We start from the raw sequence: 15,205 nt of genomic DNA, 5'->3' as shown, positions 1-15,205 counted from the left end.
CTGGGGGGGGGGGACACCTGCAGGATGGGGGCCCCGTGCCCACCCCCCCCCCGCCCGGTGCTGGGGCGCTTTGAACGCCCCCGTGCTGCCGATCAAAGGCTCGGAGCGACAGAACGGGGCTGGGGCGGGCGGGGGGGGGGGAGAGGAATCCCGGGGGGAGCCCGTGGGGACAACGGGCGGCGGGGGGGGGCGGCCCGGGGGGGCTGGGCTGGCAGCGGGGACCCCCCTGCCCCGCTCTGCCCGAGCCGGGGGGGCTGCAGGGGAGAGATGGGGGAGGGGGGGGGTCTGGGGTCGCCCTCCGGGGCTGCAGACGGGGAAGCCCCGGGCCGGGGGGGCCGTGCCGGGGCCGGGGGGGCCGCCCCCGTGCCCCCACAAGGCGCCTTTGTGCGGCGGCCCCCGGCTGGCAGCGCCCCAACATGGCTCCTTGGCAGCCGCCGGCGGCCCCCGCACAAAGCCGCGTTCTTCTGCCCGCCCCCCCCCCGGGCTCGGCGGGGCCGGGGGTCCCGGGGGGTCCCGGGGAGGGGGGGGGGGGGTCCGAGCCCGGCCGAGCCCCCCCCGGGGCCGCCTCCGCGCCGCTCCCCGGCGGGCGGGGGGGGGGGCCCGTGCGGGGCCGCGGGAGGGAAACTGAGGCCCGGGGGGGGGCCGGGCCGGGGGCGGGGGGGCCCTGGCACTGGCGGGGCTCCGGGGCTGGCACCGGCGCTGCCCCGAGGCCGCGTTTACCCGGGCACCGCGCCGGGGCCGCGAACCCCCCGCCCGCGGGGGCGCAGCCGGGCCGGGGGGGGGGGGCGGCGCCGCCAACAGCCACCCCCCCGGGCACCCCCCCGGGCACCCATGGGCGTCCCGAGGGAGCTGGGGAGGGGCTGGGGGGGGGATGGAGGGAGCGGGGAGGGGGGTGAGGGAGCGCTGTGATGGGGGGGGGGGGGCGAATTGGGGGGGGGGGGGGGAGGGCGTGATGGGGAGGGGCAGGGAGGATGCGGGCGGCGTGATGGAGGCGAGGATGAGCGCACGGCGGGGGAAGGGGGGGATGCGGGGGGGGATGCGGGGGGGGATGCGGGGGGGGGCCGGGCGGCGGCGGGGCCCCGGGTGGGGCCGGGCGCGGCCCCCTCCCGCCGCCGCTCTCAGCTGACGCCGCTCCCGGGATGCGCCGGGCGGCGCCGGGCGTGGGCGGCGGCGGCGAGAGGCGGCGGCGGCAGCGGGGCCGCACCGGGGCGCACCGGCTCCGGGAGCGGCACCGGCACCGGCACCGGGAGCGGCCCATGGCCCCCGGCCGGCCCGCCGCGGCCGTGCCCTGAGCGGCCCCATGGAGCAGGTAGGAGCCGGGGGGGGCAGGCCGGGAGGGGCCGGTGCGGGGCCGCACCCGGGGGCGCGGTGCCGGTCCTGGGTGGGGGGGGGGAGCCGGTACGAGGCTTTCCTCAGCAGCCCCGGCCGGGGGTCCCCCTCTCCTTCCCCGGGCCCCCACCTGCTGCCCGGCATCGCTGCTTCCCACGCCCAGCATCGCTGCCCGAGACCCCCAGCCTGCAGCCCCCCGACCCCCGCCAGCATCCCCGCCTGCTCTGCCCAGAGCAGCCCCCCCACCCCGTCGGCAGCCCCGGGGCCGAGCCCCTGCCCACCCCCCGGCACCTCTGTCCCCTTGTCCCATCCCTGCCCCGCTGACAGCAGCACTTCCCCCAGCTGTGGCACGGGAATGCTCGGCGCGTGGCCCCCCGCGTGAGCTCCCTGGGCACCCATGGGTGCTTGCCCTGGCCAGGTGCTTGCCCCTGGGATGGTTTCTGGCTCCTCACCTGATGCGGGTGGCTGGAGGGACGGTCCCTGCTCTGCCACAGGTCTCCTTTGCGGCCCCAGGTGTGCCTGGGTGTTTCCCAGTAGCGCAACAGAAGGATGCGAGCAGCAGGATTTGGGGAGGGGGCCCCTGCCTGGGTACGGAAAAAGCACGGGGGGCTCTGATGAGGCTGCGTCTGTTGGTGTTTCCATGTCTCCCAGCCCTGTTATTTACCAGCCAACGCCTCTGGAAGCCGTTCTGGCCATCGTGCTGGGATGCCGCATCCTTCCCCGGTGCCCACCCCGGGCTGTGGGTGCTCGCGGTGTCCCTGTGCTGGGGCTCTGGGTCTTTCCCATCCCGTCCCCCTCCGGAGGGGTTATTCTCCACTGAGCATCTCCTGGCCCTGCTGTTGCACACCAGGGCGAGGGGCTTCTGCTCCCTCCCTGCAGCCCCTCAGGCTCTGCCTCCTGTTTTTGCCACCAGCGCCATCCTTCTGGCTCGGCCCAGATCTGAGCATTCAATGCTGCTGTGCCCCCCCGGGGTGGGCGGGCCTGGGGCCACACCAAGTGGTCCAGCACGAGGCATCCTCAGTGCACGGCGAGCTTTTGTTGCACGTTGGGGGCCGCGTGCTTATGACCCCCCCCCCCCCCCAGCCTGGGGCAGGTCCATGGCCAGGAGAGGCGGGGAAGCGCGCGGGCACATGCGTGGCGTGGGCGAGTGCCTGCTGGTGCCTTCGCCAGCCCGGCCGGACCCCAGGACCTCGCTCGCATCCGCCCCGCCGGAGCAGCCAACGCCAACGTGCGGTCTGCACGTGATGTGCTGAGACCCTGCGGGGGCTGCATCCTCCCGGGGCCGTGAGCACCAGGCCCTGCCGCACCCCTGCCCCGCTGCGCCCCAGGGTGCGCTCTCCCGCTGGAGAATCCCCCCTCGCGCACCTCCAGCTGCAATGCAGAGGAGCTGCCGAGCAGCAGCCCGCACGCCTCCCTCGCCGCCCTGATTGGCAGCGGCACCGTGGTAATTTTAGGCTGCGATCGGCAGCAGGTTGGCACGTGCCTGCCGGCACCCGGGCAGGGATAGCAGGGGCCGGCGGGGCAGCTCCGTCCGGCCGCTCTCCCACCGGTTGCAATGGGCCCGGGGCAGTGCACAGAACCGGGGCTCTCCGGGGTACCCCGGCTCCCTGCAGGATTTCGGCCCCTCCCTGGTGCGGGGATGTCGATGCAAGCCTGCACCGCCCCGTGTTGCTCAGCCTCGCTGCCGGGCTTCCACGCACCTCCATCCATCGCTCGCTCGCAGCCGCCTGGCTCTTGTTTGTCCCCGACCTGGAGGCGGACGGCGGGGACGGAGCGATGGGGGCCGTAACCCTTTCGCCGCTCTGCTGCCGGCTCAAGATGGCTTCGCGCAGCAGCGGCTGCTGCGGGGGGAGAGGAGCTCCCGGCCGGGAGGTGCCTGCGTGGAGCTGGGTGCGGGGCCAGGGGGGTCCGTGTGGGACCCAGCCCCACGGAGGCACCCAGCGCCCAGCCTGCTCTGTCCCCCAGGGACGTGTCCCTGTCCCCAGCCCCACTGCTGTGGGCACGGCCCCGCTCCGGGCTTGGGGAGAGCTGGGGGCCAAGGGATTTGCCAGCGCCATGCCCTGCCCCAGCCACACCAGCACCGCTCCTGTGCCCTGCGGTTGCTTTTCTTCGTTTTAATTCATGGGATTAGGTTAAAAAAATATCGCCCAGCTGTGATTCCCCTCTTGTTCCCTTTGTCTGCGGCGCGTAAGCGGCTCCGCAGGGAGCGGCAGCCTGTGCCGGCGGGGGGGTCGCTCTCGCCGGGTTTTGGAGCCCGGTTCTCCAGCTGCTGGGATCTGGGCTGCGGGCGGGGGCCGGGGGGGGATTAGGGGCATGGGCGGATCCGCCCCGATGAACTGGGCAAACGGCAACAGCGAGTGAGCAGGGCATCTGCCTCGGTGGCTGGGGCCAGAACGGGCATTTTGGGGTGTATCGCTGTCAATTGGGGTGCAGGGTGAGCGGCCGTGACAGCTCCAGGCTTGGGGGTGCCCTCGGGGGCGGTGTGTGCCGCCCCCTCCCTGCAGATGGGGTTGCGGTGCTGGGGGAGACAAAGAGGGCTGGCGGGGGGGGCATCAGCTGGGTGGGGGCGCGGTGGCGCTCCTCGGCAACCCACCTGGAAAATCTGGGCCAGGAGCAGGGCCGGTGTTTGGGGACCCTCTGAGCCCCCGAGGCTGCGCGCCCCAGAATGGGGCCACCTCTTTCTGGGGGCGGCTGCGTCTCCCTGAGGATCCTCCCCTGTCTCTGAGCCCTGCATGGAGCAGGGTGTGTGTGGGGGGGTCAGGGCCCTTGTGGCCAGCCTGGGTCTCCCCCCCTGCCCTGGCAAGGGTACGCGGGGTCCCCAGGGTCTGTGTCCGAGTCCTGCTGGCAGCACGTCCACTGTGCTGGGCTCCTGGCTGGGTAGCACGGCCCCACCGTGGGGGCTATGGGGGGGTCTGCAGGCAGGATGTGGCCTCGTTTCCTGGGGGCAGGACGCCCAGGATGGGAAGTGCAAGCAGGGTGGGTGGGCACAGCCAGGACCTGCCCTGCTCTGTCCTGTGGGCCAGCTGCTGGGAAGGGCCGCGGACGGAGTCCGGTTGGTGCTCGGTGCCAGCCCAGCTCGGAGGAGAGGTTTCCTGGAAGGTCCCTGGGGAGAGGCCACGGCAGAGCCGCGGGGCTGGCCAACCCTGCCCCGCTCCCCCGCGGCCTCAGATGGGAGGTGTCCGGGGGGGGCTCTGGGAGCTGTGGCATGGCTCCAGGGTGTGGGTCCGGCTGCACCCTCACGGGGTGGAAACATCCCCTCGCGTTCCTGTTGCTGGCATCCAACCGTCCCCTCTGGCTGCTGGGACGGGTCCCGAGGCACTGTCCCCTCCTTGCTCCTGGGGACCCTCCGTGCTGCCCGCCCAGCAGTGGGGGTCCCGCTGCGTCGCAGCTCGCCCAGGGCCCCCTGCCCACGCTGCGGCCAGGCACAGGCCGTGCTCCCAGCATCACTGCCGTGCTTCTGGAGCTGGCACACACCCCTCAAATGCTGTTCATGTCTCTGGGTGCTGGGACTGGTCCCCCAGGAGGGGTCCCCCCCGCTCCCCCAAATACCCGCTGGCACCTAGCGGCGCTGTGGCTCCATCCCGAGGGCTGGCTCTCGGCCAGATGAGCCGGTGCCAAGGGCTGGAACGTCTGTCCCTACGGCAGGGGCCCCGCGTGGCCTTGGCACTGCCAGCTGCTGCCGGCCGTGTCCCAAAAGCTTCAGCCTGGAGCCAAACCCTGCCCCTTGCCCCCTCCCCTCGGCTGGGGGTGGCTCCTGGGCCCTGTCCCCACGAGGGGACGCAGCTGGTGGCTGCCCAAAGAAGCCGGCGCCGCTCACACGGGGAGCTGGCAGGGGGCAGCTTGGGGGTGGGCAGGATGTGCCCGGGAGCAGGATCCGGCCCCGTGGCCTCTCCAGCCCCGGGTTCCTGGGGGTGAGAGCGGCGGCTCCTCCACATCTGGGGGCTTCTGAGGTGGAAGATGACGTCTGGGTCATTTATTTTTCCTAGTGGTGTTGAGGTTTCGCTGAGTGCCCAGAGGAAATCCTTGTTGATGCAGACTTTCTTCATTGTTTCATGGAAAACTCGCGCTCAGCGGCTGTGCTCACGCCAGGCGCGTGTGACAGAGGGCGCAGGTTGGCACCTCCGGGGGGGTGGGCAGGGAACGCAGCTCGGGGGGACTGCGGAGCGCTCAGGGCTGGCACCGAGCGATGTCCCTGCTGGGCTGAGGACGGTGGCACCCGCCAGCAGCTGAGGGGCCCCATCGCAGGGTGCTGCTGTGATTCGCCCCCTGTGGGGCTGCTCTCAGGCTGTGGTAAGACCAGGAGAACAAAAGCACTGTGCCAGGCCCCTGGGCTCAGCCCCGCTGCCCCCAGCTGAAGCCCAGCCCCAGCCCCGTGGCTCTGCCCGTCCTCCCCACCCAGCGTCCGTGCGTCCCCGCGGGCTGTGGCCGTCATTCCTCCCCGGCTTCCTGCGCCTCCTCCCGCTTTCCCGTCACGTGTGGCTCCGTTTCCCCTCTGCCGTCGCCCCGCAGCACCCCAGGGCGAGGGTGCAGGAGCTGGCAAAGCTGCTTGGCTTCCCTCCTCTGCGGGGAGGGTAACTGCGAAATTTCCCCCACGAGGCTGTTCAAATGCCTTCCCACGTCCCTGGGGGGGAGGCAGGTTTGGGGAGGCGGCCGGGCCAGAGCCGGGTCCCTCCTGCGTGCCTTGGCTGAGCCCGTGGTGGTCTTGAAGCCTCTGCGGAGCCGTGGGCACCCCGAGGCTGAGGCGTGGGGTGGATGTGCTCGGTGGCTGCTTTGGGACGGCTTCAGGATGCTCTGCTCTGGTCCAAATGGTCGGAGCCGTGCCAGGCCCTGTCCGGCTGTCCCCTGTCCCTCTGTGTGCTGGGCGAAGCTCTGTCCATCTGTCCCGCTGTTTCCCGTCCTGGCCGTTTCCTTTCCCCGTGGTCCGTGTCAGCCTTTGGCCCCCCGTCAGCCCCAGCCCGGTGTTTCCGTCCCCGTGCCGGCCCGTGCCAGTCCCTGGCGGTCCCGTCCCTCTGTCCCGGCGCTTCCTGTCCGTCTGTCCCCCCGCATCGCCCGGCCTCGGCCTCTCCCTGCCGCTGCCGTGCGGCTGTCCCTGTCCCGCTGCCCTGCCACCCCCCGCCCGCTCCCGCTGCACCGCCCTGCTCCGGGTCCCCGTCCTCGCGTCCCGGGTGTCCCCGGTCCCTCTGTCCCGGGTGTCCCCGGTCCCGCTCCCTGGGTGGTCCCTGCCCACCCCAGCCCCCCGCGGGTCCCCATCTGTGCCCGTCGCGGTCCCGGTGCTGCATCCCGTGCCGAGCCGAGCCGCGCCGCGCCCCGCCCGCTCCCGCTGGCGCCCGGAGGAGGCGGAGCCGGGGCCGGGGCCGGGGCCGCGGCCGGCCCAGCCCGAGCCGAGCCGTGCGGAGCCGAGCGGGACCGCGCGGTGCCGGGCCGTACCGAGCCGGACCGGGACTCGCTGGGCCGCGCCGGGCCGAGCCGTGCCGGGCCGAGCCGCGCCCCGATGAATGGCATCGCCTTCTGCCTGGTCGGGATCCCGCCGCCCGCGGTGAGCGGCTCGGGGCGGGGGCGCCGGGAGGGACCGGGGGGCAGCGGGAACGGGGCCGGGGCCGGGTGCTGGCGATGCCCGGGCGCCTCGGGGACGGGACCGGGACCGGGACCGCCACCGGGACCGCGACCGGGACCGGGAGCGGGGCAGAGCCCGGGGCTGGACCGGGGGGCACCGGGAACGGGGCCGGGGCCGGGTGCTGGCGATGCCCGGGCGCCTCGGGGACGGGACCGGGACCGGGACCGGGACCGCCACCGGGACCGGGAGCGGGGCAGAGCCCGGGGCTGGGCTGCGGGGCTCGTCCCCGGTGCCCGGCGAGGGCGGCGGCGTGGCGGGGCCGCGGCGCCTGGCTCCGGCTTCCCCCTCGGGAGCCGCCGGCCGGGGGGGGTTCGGTCCCCAAACGTCCCTGTGGCCGGGCCCCATCCTGCCCCCGGCTCGGGGCTGAGCCCAGCGGGGCGATGCCGCTGGCGTGGCGCCGGCACCGGCATCCCGGCGGGCGGAGGGCAGGCCGGCCCGGCCGCGGGCAAAGCCTCGTCTCCTGCCCCCGGCACCGGGGCCCGGGGTCTGCAGCGTGCCCTGCACCGCCCTGGGGACCACTGGGAGCGGGGGCACGGGAGCAGGCCCCTTGCTGCGGCGAACGGCCGGGGAGGCGCGCAGCTGGCGAGGGACGTGCCGGGCTTTGTGCCGCAGCCGGGATGGGGATGGGGACCCCGCCGTGGGGCTGGGGGCAGGGATGGGGACCCCGCCGGGGGGACGGGGGGCCGGGGCCGGTGGTGGGCGCGTGCCGGGTTAGCGCCCGGGCTGGTATGTAGGCCACGGTGGCAGACTGGCACAACGCCTGCTGCTCCGAGCAGAGGTTGCACGTCCTCGCCCCAGAGCTGAATTCGGCCTGTGTTCCTCGGTTCCTGGTTATTTGAACTCGGCTTCCCCGTCCCCGCGGTGGGGCTAATAACCGGCCTCAAAGGATTAATTGGTGTGCGAAATGGTTCAGATATGAGGAGTGCTGCTCGTCGCAGCGCCGAGCATTAATCATGGTTTCCCCTCGGATTCCTCCGTGCTTACTCCGTATTGCTGTGCGTTGGGGTTGAGATTTTTGGGGGGGTTTCTCGAAATCTGGTCTTGTCTTCCGCTGCGTTTTGGGGTGAAATGTGCCCTTCTGAGGGGCAGGACCAGGAGCATGGGGGCTTTGCTCTCTGCCTGGTTCTGCCACCCCCTTGCTGGGTGACTTGGGGGGTTTGGTGACGTGGGGCGAGCAATTTAACTGCCGCTGCCTCCCTTGGCATGGCTGGGAGGATGGGGACGTGGGACCTGGCTCTGTGCAGACGGCATTTTGCCATCCCGGTGAGGGGCAGAGGCCACACACAGCCCCCTGCTCGGTGCTGGGGCTGAACCCTTCTGCGTTGGGCCCCACGGAGCTGCTCCCTATTTACAGGAGCTGCTCATTTCTTAATGCTTTTTTTTTTTTTTTTTTTTTTTTTTTTCTGAACCCTGAACTTGAAAGACAGGAAAAGCTTGTGTTCAGGCCTCCTGCCGCAATCCTGGCTTGCAAGTGTGAAACCTGGCACCGGCGCAGGGTCGGGGCGTGCGGCGTGGCGAGGTGCTGGGGGCCGGTTGGCGGCGCGGGGATTTTGGCACCGCGGGTCCCTGGTTGTGCGGAGGGCTCCTGGGCTCGCCGCGGCTGTAGTGTTTAACCTTGAGCACGCATCACGCGCTGTGAGCTCTGGCACTCGTCTCTTGCGCTGCAGGGTGACGCCTGGGTGACTTTTAGTGTCCTAAAACCCCCCAAAGGTCTTGCAGCGCCATCCACGTTGTTCGTGGCGTCAAATGCGAAGGAAATGCTGAAGGATCTTCTTAGCAGCAGGCAGGGCTGGGGGACACCTCTGCGCCCGTGGTCTCCGGCGGGGGGAGATCTGGTGACAAGCTGGGGTTTGGCTCATGCTCCCCGCTTTGGGCGTGGGTTCCCGGCCGGGGTGCGGGCACAGCCCAGGGCTGTGGCTGCTGCCAGAGGTGGGGGAGGGCGCGGAGCAGCTCGCCGGAGCGTGGCGGGCAGGGCAGGGGGCGAGCAGCTCGCCGAGAGCGCCTGGAGCAGGAGCTGGGGCTGGGGCCTCGCCCCTGCGGCTCACACGGAGCTGCTGGTGGGCAAGCCGGAGGAGAGTGTGGGGAGGGGATCGTCATGGGACGCGCCAGGCCTCTGGGATGCTCTTTTATTCTCATTAAAGGAAAAAAAAAAGATTAGGTTTCAAGTCGGTGCTGTCCCATTAATAAACCAAGTTTGTCTTTAGCAGGCAGCAAGACCTGATTTAAAAAGGAATGGAGATAGATGACCTATTTTAAGCACTCAAGTTGGAAAATATCGACCTGGCTGCCTGCAGGCTGCGAGCAGCAGGGCCGGCTGCGCGAGCTGCGCCGTGCTGTGCTGTGCCGAAAACCTGTCTGGGGTGTCCAGGGGCCAGGCTGGCTCAGGATGCCCCGGGTTGCAAACCGTGGTGGCTGCTTCAAACCTGCCGCGGTACTGCTGGCCCCGGCCCAGCCGCCTCCTCGCTGGCTCACAGCACCCAAAGCGCTGACTCCTTTTCCACGGCTGGTTATCCCCAGGATTTCATTAAGTCTCCCTAATTGCCTTTCCGGGCAGCACGGCAGCCAGCACACCTCTGCCGAGGCGCGGCGCGGGTTTGTGTCGCAAGAGCCGCGGTGCTGTGCTGCGCCCGCTCGGTGCCGCGGCCTCGGAGGGAGCCAGGAGCACCGGGGGGGCGCAGGGGGTGCTCCCCACTGCTGCCTTTGGGCTCAGCCCCTGGTGCAGCAGGGCTTTTTGGTGCTGTGCCATCCCTGAGGATGCCAGCCCTGGTACAGTTTGGCTTCCTGGGGCTGCAGCTGGATGAGGGTTCGGTGCTGCTCACCAGCCCCGCACGGGGCAGCTGCGCCCTCTCCACTCCTGAGCGTCCTGCACGGGCGGGCGCCTCGGGGAGCGATGGCTCAGCACGGCTGGAAGGGCTGAGCAAGGGGAAAATCTGAGCTGGGAGCTGGAGAGCAACTCTGGTGGCCAGGCTCTCTCCAGGGAAAGGGGTGGAAACCCGGCTTGTGAGTCATCTGAAAGTGGCCAAAATGAAGCGCTGCTGACCGCAGGGAGCGATCCTGCTGTCACCCTGCGCTGGGACCCGGCCGGCGCCTGGACACCCGGTGTGGCAGGAGGGAGCGGGGCGGTGAGCTGCGCCGAGGTCCTGCACTGATCCTGCCGGAGCAGCCCCACGGTGCTGGGGTCCCCGGGCAGGTGACGAGGTGGCTCCCGGTGCTGCTGCAGGTTCCCAGCCAGCCGGGTGGCCCTTGGGCTTGGCAGCTCCTCCCTGCCCCGCCACCGGCCCGCGGCGAGGGAGGGGAAGCTCTGCCTTAAAATAACCACCATGGGAGACACCCCTGGGGCAGTGCCGCAGAGCTGGTGCGGGGCACCCCGGGGCGCAGGTGTGGGGTGCTCGCAGCGGCCATGCCCATTGCCCCGGCGGCAACAGAGGGGCCCTTGATGGGGCTGAGCGCGTGGGGCAGCTCCCGGGGGCGGGTGGGAAGGGGCCTGGTGGCTCTGGGGACAATCGCGCTATTGTGGCACATAGTGGGCCATTTTTCTCCTGTGCGAGGCCGAGGCGGGTGGTGGGGGGGGGGGCAGGCAGTGGCTGTGGTGCCAGTGCTTTCGGGGTGAAGCGTGGTCCCCGCTGGGGCTGGCGGTGACTGGTGTGGTCCCAGCGGGGCACCGATGTCCCCAGAAGGGGTGGGTGGCAGCTGCGGGGCGAGCTTCGCGGGCAGGAGGGGAGGTCCAGGAGGGGAGGTGGGATGGGGGGTGTGCTCTGCGGGCTGCAGGACAGCGTTGGCTGCTCGGAACCTCAGGAAAATGCCGTCAGCACCCGGTGCCACGGCCGGCCCGAGCTGTGACCCCAGAGCCGTGTCCCCCCTGCTGCCTCTTGTCCTCCCCGCGGCTGCAGGGAGGCTCCAGTCGCTGCCTGGCTTTAGCAGCTGGCACGAGGTGCGGGAGCTGGCGCTTCCCCTGCGCATCTCCCTCGGTTTTTTTGCTTCCAGGAGCCTCCGGAGCAGCCCGGGTGCTGCCCGGCCCCGTGCTCCCTCCCCAGCCTTAATGTTGGGCCTGGTCCCCGTGCAGCACCCAAGCACGGTGCCGCGGGGTCCCCTGTGGGTGCGAGGGGTGTAGGGACGTGGCCGTCCCCTCCCCGGGCCCCCGGCCCCGCGTGGGGCAGGGGCTGGAAGTCGCCGGCAGCTGCCCCTGACCTCGCTGGGTAGGATTTTCCGCCGCGGTGCCGTGGACAAACGGGAGCGGAGCGCAAGGTGCCTCTCAGAGCCACCGGAGGAAATGGCTCATTGTTAGCCCTGCTGAAAAAAAGACCCGAAAAATTACAATAATGAGGCCAGCTTCTATTTGAGGGTTTCCATGGGAAAAACAGGAAATGGAATCCTGTTACTTTTCTAGGGCTTGCTGCCGATAACGCCGTTTTTAGGACAGGGCAGAGAATGAGGAGGAGGAGCTGGGGACGGAGGCAGCCCCACCAGCGAGCCCTCTTCCCCCCCTTCCTTCCTCTCGGGCCTGAGCCCTCGTCCCCCTCCTCGCAGCCGCTTTCCCCTCCAGCACCATGAATTGAAGCCTTGCTGAGCGCGTTGCTGAGCCCCTGAGCATCCCCCGGCCTTGCAGGCCCACCCGTGCTGGGGCTGGAGGTGGTGCCCGGAGTCCCCGCAGAGCTCGGCGCGTGTGAGCTTGGCAGGGCTGAGCTCCGCGTCCTGCCCTGCGCTCGTGACGTGGTGCCGTGAGCGGAGGCAGCACGTGAGCCCGCAGGCTTCGCGCAGATGCTGGCGTCAGCACCCACGTCCTTGCCGCCAGCCCGGGGGGATCCTGCCCCCGGAGACCCAGCCGTGGTGGTGCAGTGGTGGGGACCCCCATAGGGCCGGGCTCCCCCAGTGCCTGCTGAACCCCATGGCTGGAGAGCTGCAGCAGGCACCCGGGGCTGGGGACTTTGGGAAAAGGGAGAGGGCTCTCCAGCCACCTCCCCAAATTTCTCCTAATGCTGTGCCGCAGCCCCAGTGCCCCGGCCGGGCGAGCTGGAGCCCTCCAGCTTCGGGACACAAAGGGCAAGAAAGCCCAGCAGGGCACGGGGGGCCGGCAGGGAGCTGAGCACGGTGGTGCTGCGGGAGGGAGGGAAGGGAGCCAAGCGGCACCCGGCGCGGGCTGGCGGCGGGGCTGCGAAGGAGCCGCTGTCAAGATAAAAGTTTGTGTTGGGAAGGAACCAGGCGATTTCCTTCCCCGCGTTAACACCCAGGCTGGAGAGGGAGGAATGGCAGACGTCCCGGTCGCCGCTCCTCGAGCGGCTTCGCGGCACCGTTTGTCTTTGGCGCTTGGCATCCCCTGGGCAGCACCACCCCTGCCCGGCTGCTTCGGTGGGGAAATGCGGGTGGGGGGGTCCCGGTGTCGGGAGGGGATCTGGCCCTGGGGGGGCTGCAGCCGCCCATGCTGACAGGTCTCTGACCCCCAGCAGAGCCTGGCCCTGTCCTTGGTGTCGTGCCGGTGCCCCGGGCGGTGCCGTGGTTCGAGCCGTGCCCTTGGCAGCGCCGGGCGCCTCGGGCAAGGGTTGGGTGCCCTCAGCCCAGCACCTCCCGCAGCCCCGTCTGCGCCAGCCCCAGCGTGAGCTGGGCCAAGGGCTGGGAGCCCCAAATCTGTGCTCGAGGGGCTCCTGGCGGCTGCCCCTGGTTCCCCTGTGAGAGCTGCTCGGCGCGCCTCGGCGTGGCGATGCTCGGTCCCTAGGGGGTGTTTGGGTGCCGCTGCCAACCGAGCGCCTGTGAAGGCAGCAGGAAAAGGGGGGGCTGTCTAAGGAGCAACTGCTTGGATGGTCAGAGCAAACCCACGCGTGACCCTGCCCGTCCCCGGCGCTCCTGTCCTGCCCAGGACCACCGTGGTGCGTCCCCGCTGGGGGTGTCGCCGTCACCCCGGTGGTTCTGGCTCCTGCTGCCGGGGGGCGTTGGGGAAGGGGCGTCCCAGGGGCGGGGGCACACGCCGGCTGTGTGCAAACAAAGCAGCACGCCCCCAAATCCCCGCTGAGCTGCAAAGCTCCTCAGCCCCCGTTTGGGTTAAAGAGAATTAAAAAGCTTTCTCCTGCGGGGCGTTAATCTGGGAGGCTGGGGCACGGCCGGGCCGGTCGGCTGGCTGCTCCCAGGCGCTGTCACCTGGGGGGTCACACTGCCACCACCACCTGGCCCCCCCGGCCCTCTGCCAGCACATCCCTGGGCCAGGACCCGCCGCCGTCCCCACTGGAGCAGCTCCGGGGTCCCCTTGCTGTCTCCCCACGTGCCGGCAGCACCATGGGGCTGGCCTGGGCTGAAGGTGCAGGGGTGGGACCTGGGTCCCCCTCCCTGGGCCCCGCTGCAGGTGGGAGCAGGGAAACACCGCCATGTAAGGGCTAAAAATCAGCTATTGCCTCAACACAGCTTTCTCTTCCCCAAAAATCCTATTAAAACCTCATTTTTCTGACCCTAATCTCAGCTCGCTGTTCAGGAGGGATTAGTGTTTGCCCTCTCCCCCCCGGCCCCGTGTGCTCCTGCGCTGTGCTGGCTCCGGGCTGGGGAAACCTCTGCTGGTGCCGGAGGAGGGGGCTTGAAGGGGTCCCGCGCACAGTGGTGGTGGTGGCAGGGCCGGCAGCTGGCCGTCCCCCTGGTCCCCCTGGTCCCTCTGTCCTCTGTTCTTGCCCGGGTGTGATGTTATCCTCGCAGCCTGCCAAGGGCTGGTGATGCTCCTGCTGGCAGGGACCCAGGGCCGCAGCTGGGATCGGGGGGGGGGTCAGCGTGGGGCTGCGGTGCCACCCCCAGCTGGGACACCTCAGGGACGTGAGCTGGGCTCCTCGGGGCTCCCGTGTGCCTCAGCTTCCCAGCAGCTCGCCCGTGCTCCCTGCTCGGCCCTGGAGGATGCGAGGCTGCAGGAGCGAGCGGAGGGCAGTGCGAGCAAACCCCGGGCGGCGCGGAGCAGCGGGCAGGGAGCGGTGCCGGCAGAGGGCCCTGCTGGCCGCTGGCAGCGTGGGTGCGCACGCGTGGGCGCTCGCCCGCTGCCTGCCCCGGCGTGCCGGCGGCGGCGGTGCATGCCGGGAGCGCGCCGCGTTCCCCCTTGCTCCCGTTTGGCTGTCTATTTAGGACACTCCTGTGCAAAACACAAGTATTTTGGAAGGCGTCCAGGCGCGCTCGCATTCCTCGGGGTGGAATCTGCCCCCGCGAACGCCGCCTGACCTTTCCCAGTTTGGGCTGCGGGAACAATACTGGGGGGGCCCGACCTCCGCTCAGCCCGCTGCGCCCAGCGCGCCCCGGGGCGAGCGGCCCCCCCCCGACTCCCCAGCGGCACAGCGCGGGGTCAGCGCCTGCCTGCGTGCTCGGTGCTGCCAGGGAAGGCGTGAGCAGAGGTGGCAGGATCAGACCCCCCTCTCCGTGCTGTCCCCGGGGCAGCCGGCACAGCTCCAGGTGCCGATGTGCATGGGGGGGGGGGAACGGCCCCCGCTTTGGCCTCGTTGCTTTCCAAGGTGCAGACACCGGGAGCGCGCAGAGGCTGTAGAATGCCCCTGTCCTGCGTTGGTGCTGAGCATCAAGGGCTGCGTGGCCAAACAGGGCCATGCATGGGTGCCAGGGAGCGGTGCTGGGTGAGGGGCTCAGCCTGCGCTCCCCATCGGGCCCCCAGCGTGCGGGGGTCGCACAGCGCCGTGGCTGCCCAGGGACCGGGCAGCTCCGGCTGGGGCCAGCCCCCAGCCCCAAGCTCCAATTTTTCCCCCTTTTTGCGTGGTTTCAGCAGGCGGCTGGGAAGCAAAGCGCCTCCCCCCCCCCGGCCGCTGCTTGGCACCGACAGCTGCGTCAGCCCCGGCTCGCTCCGCCGGCTCGGCGGCTCTGCCTGTCGGGGCAGGCCGGGCAGATCGGCAGGCTGCCTGTCCCCGGGCTGCAGGCGGGGGCCGGGGCAGCCCCCCGGGGTGGCTCCCATGGGACACCCCTGGCACACGCGCCGGGTGACGTGGGGGTGGCCGCGGGGGAGTGCCCAGGGGCCAGGGGAGGAAAGGCAGTGATGGATTCGTGTCCCACGTCTCCACGTCCCCTTCTCTCCCCAGGGTGCTGGCGCAGAGGCACCAGGATGGTGCCAGGGGGTGTGCTGGGGGCGTGCAGTCAGGTCTCTGGGGACACGGCTGCTGCTGGGCCCATCGAGCAGCCCCGGGAGGGGCTCGGGGCAGGCACCGGGGCAGGCACCAGGGCTGTTTTGGGACAAGGCTGTGGCGCTTTGGCCAGGGTTGGTGCTGGGGCCGTGCCGAATGCCGTGGTGCTGCTGGCGCATGG

The 15,205-nt window shown here is 70.8% G+C and overlaps 1 protein-coding gene across 2 annotated transcripts in view; it reads left to right on the top strand.

Moving 5' to 3' along the window:
- The first annotated feature begins 1,165 nt into the window (after positions 1 to 1,165).
- ARHGAP23 (Rho GTPase activating protein 23) overlaps positions 1,166 to 15,205 on the top strand; it is a 37,091-nt gene continuing 23,051 nt past the window's right edge. The window contains exon 1 of one of the 2 annotated variants that reach the window (XM_066981868.1): positions 1,166 to 1,309. In XM_066981868.1, the coding sequence (XP_066837969.1) occupies positions 1,301 to 1,309 (9 nt within the window). In that variant the 5' untranslated portion in view covers positions 1,166 to 1,300. Of the gene's footprint in view, positions 1,310 to 6,665; positions 6,866 to 15,205 lie in introns of those variants that run through there. The other variant, XM_066981866.1, reaches the window with a different exon arrangement.

Source organism: Anser cygnoides, chromosome 22 (genome assembly GCF_040182565.1).
Source record: "Anser cygnoides isolate HZ-2024a breed goose chromosome 22, Taihu_goose_T2T_genome, whole genome shotgun sequence".
Lineage (NCBI taxonomy): Eukaryota > Metazoa > Chordata > Aves > Anseriformes > Anatidae > Anser > Anser cygnoides.
This window is presented reverse-complemented; position numbering and strand designations above follow the sequence as displayed.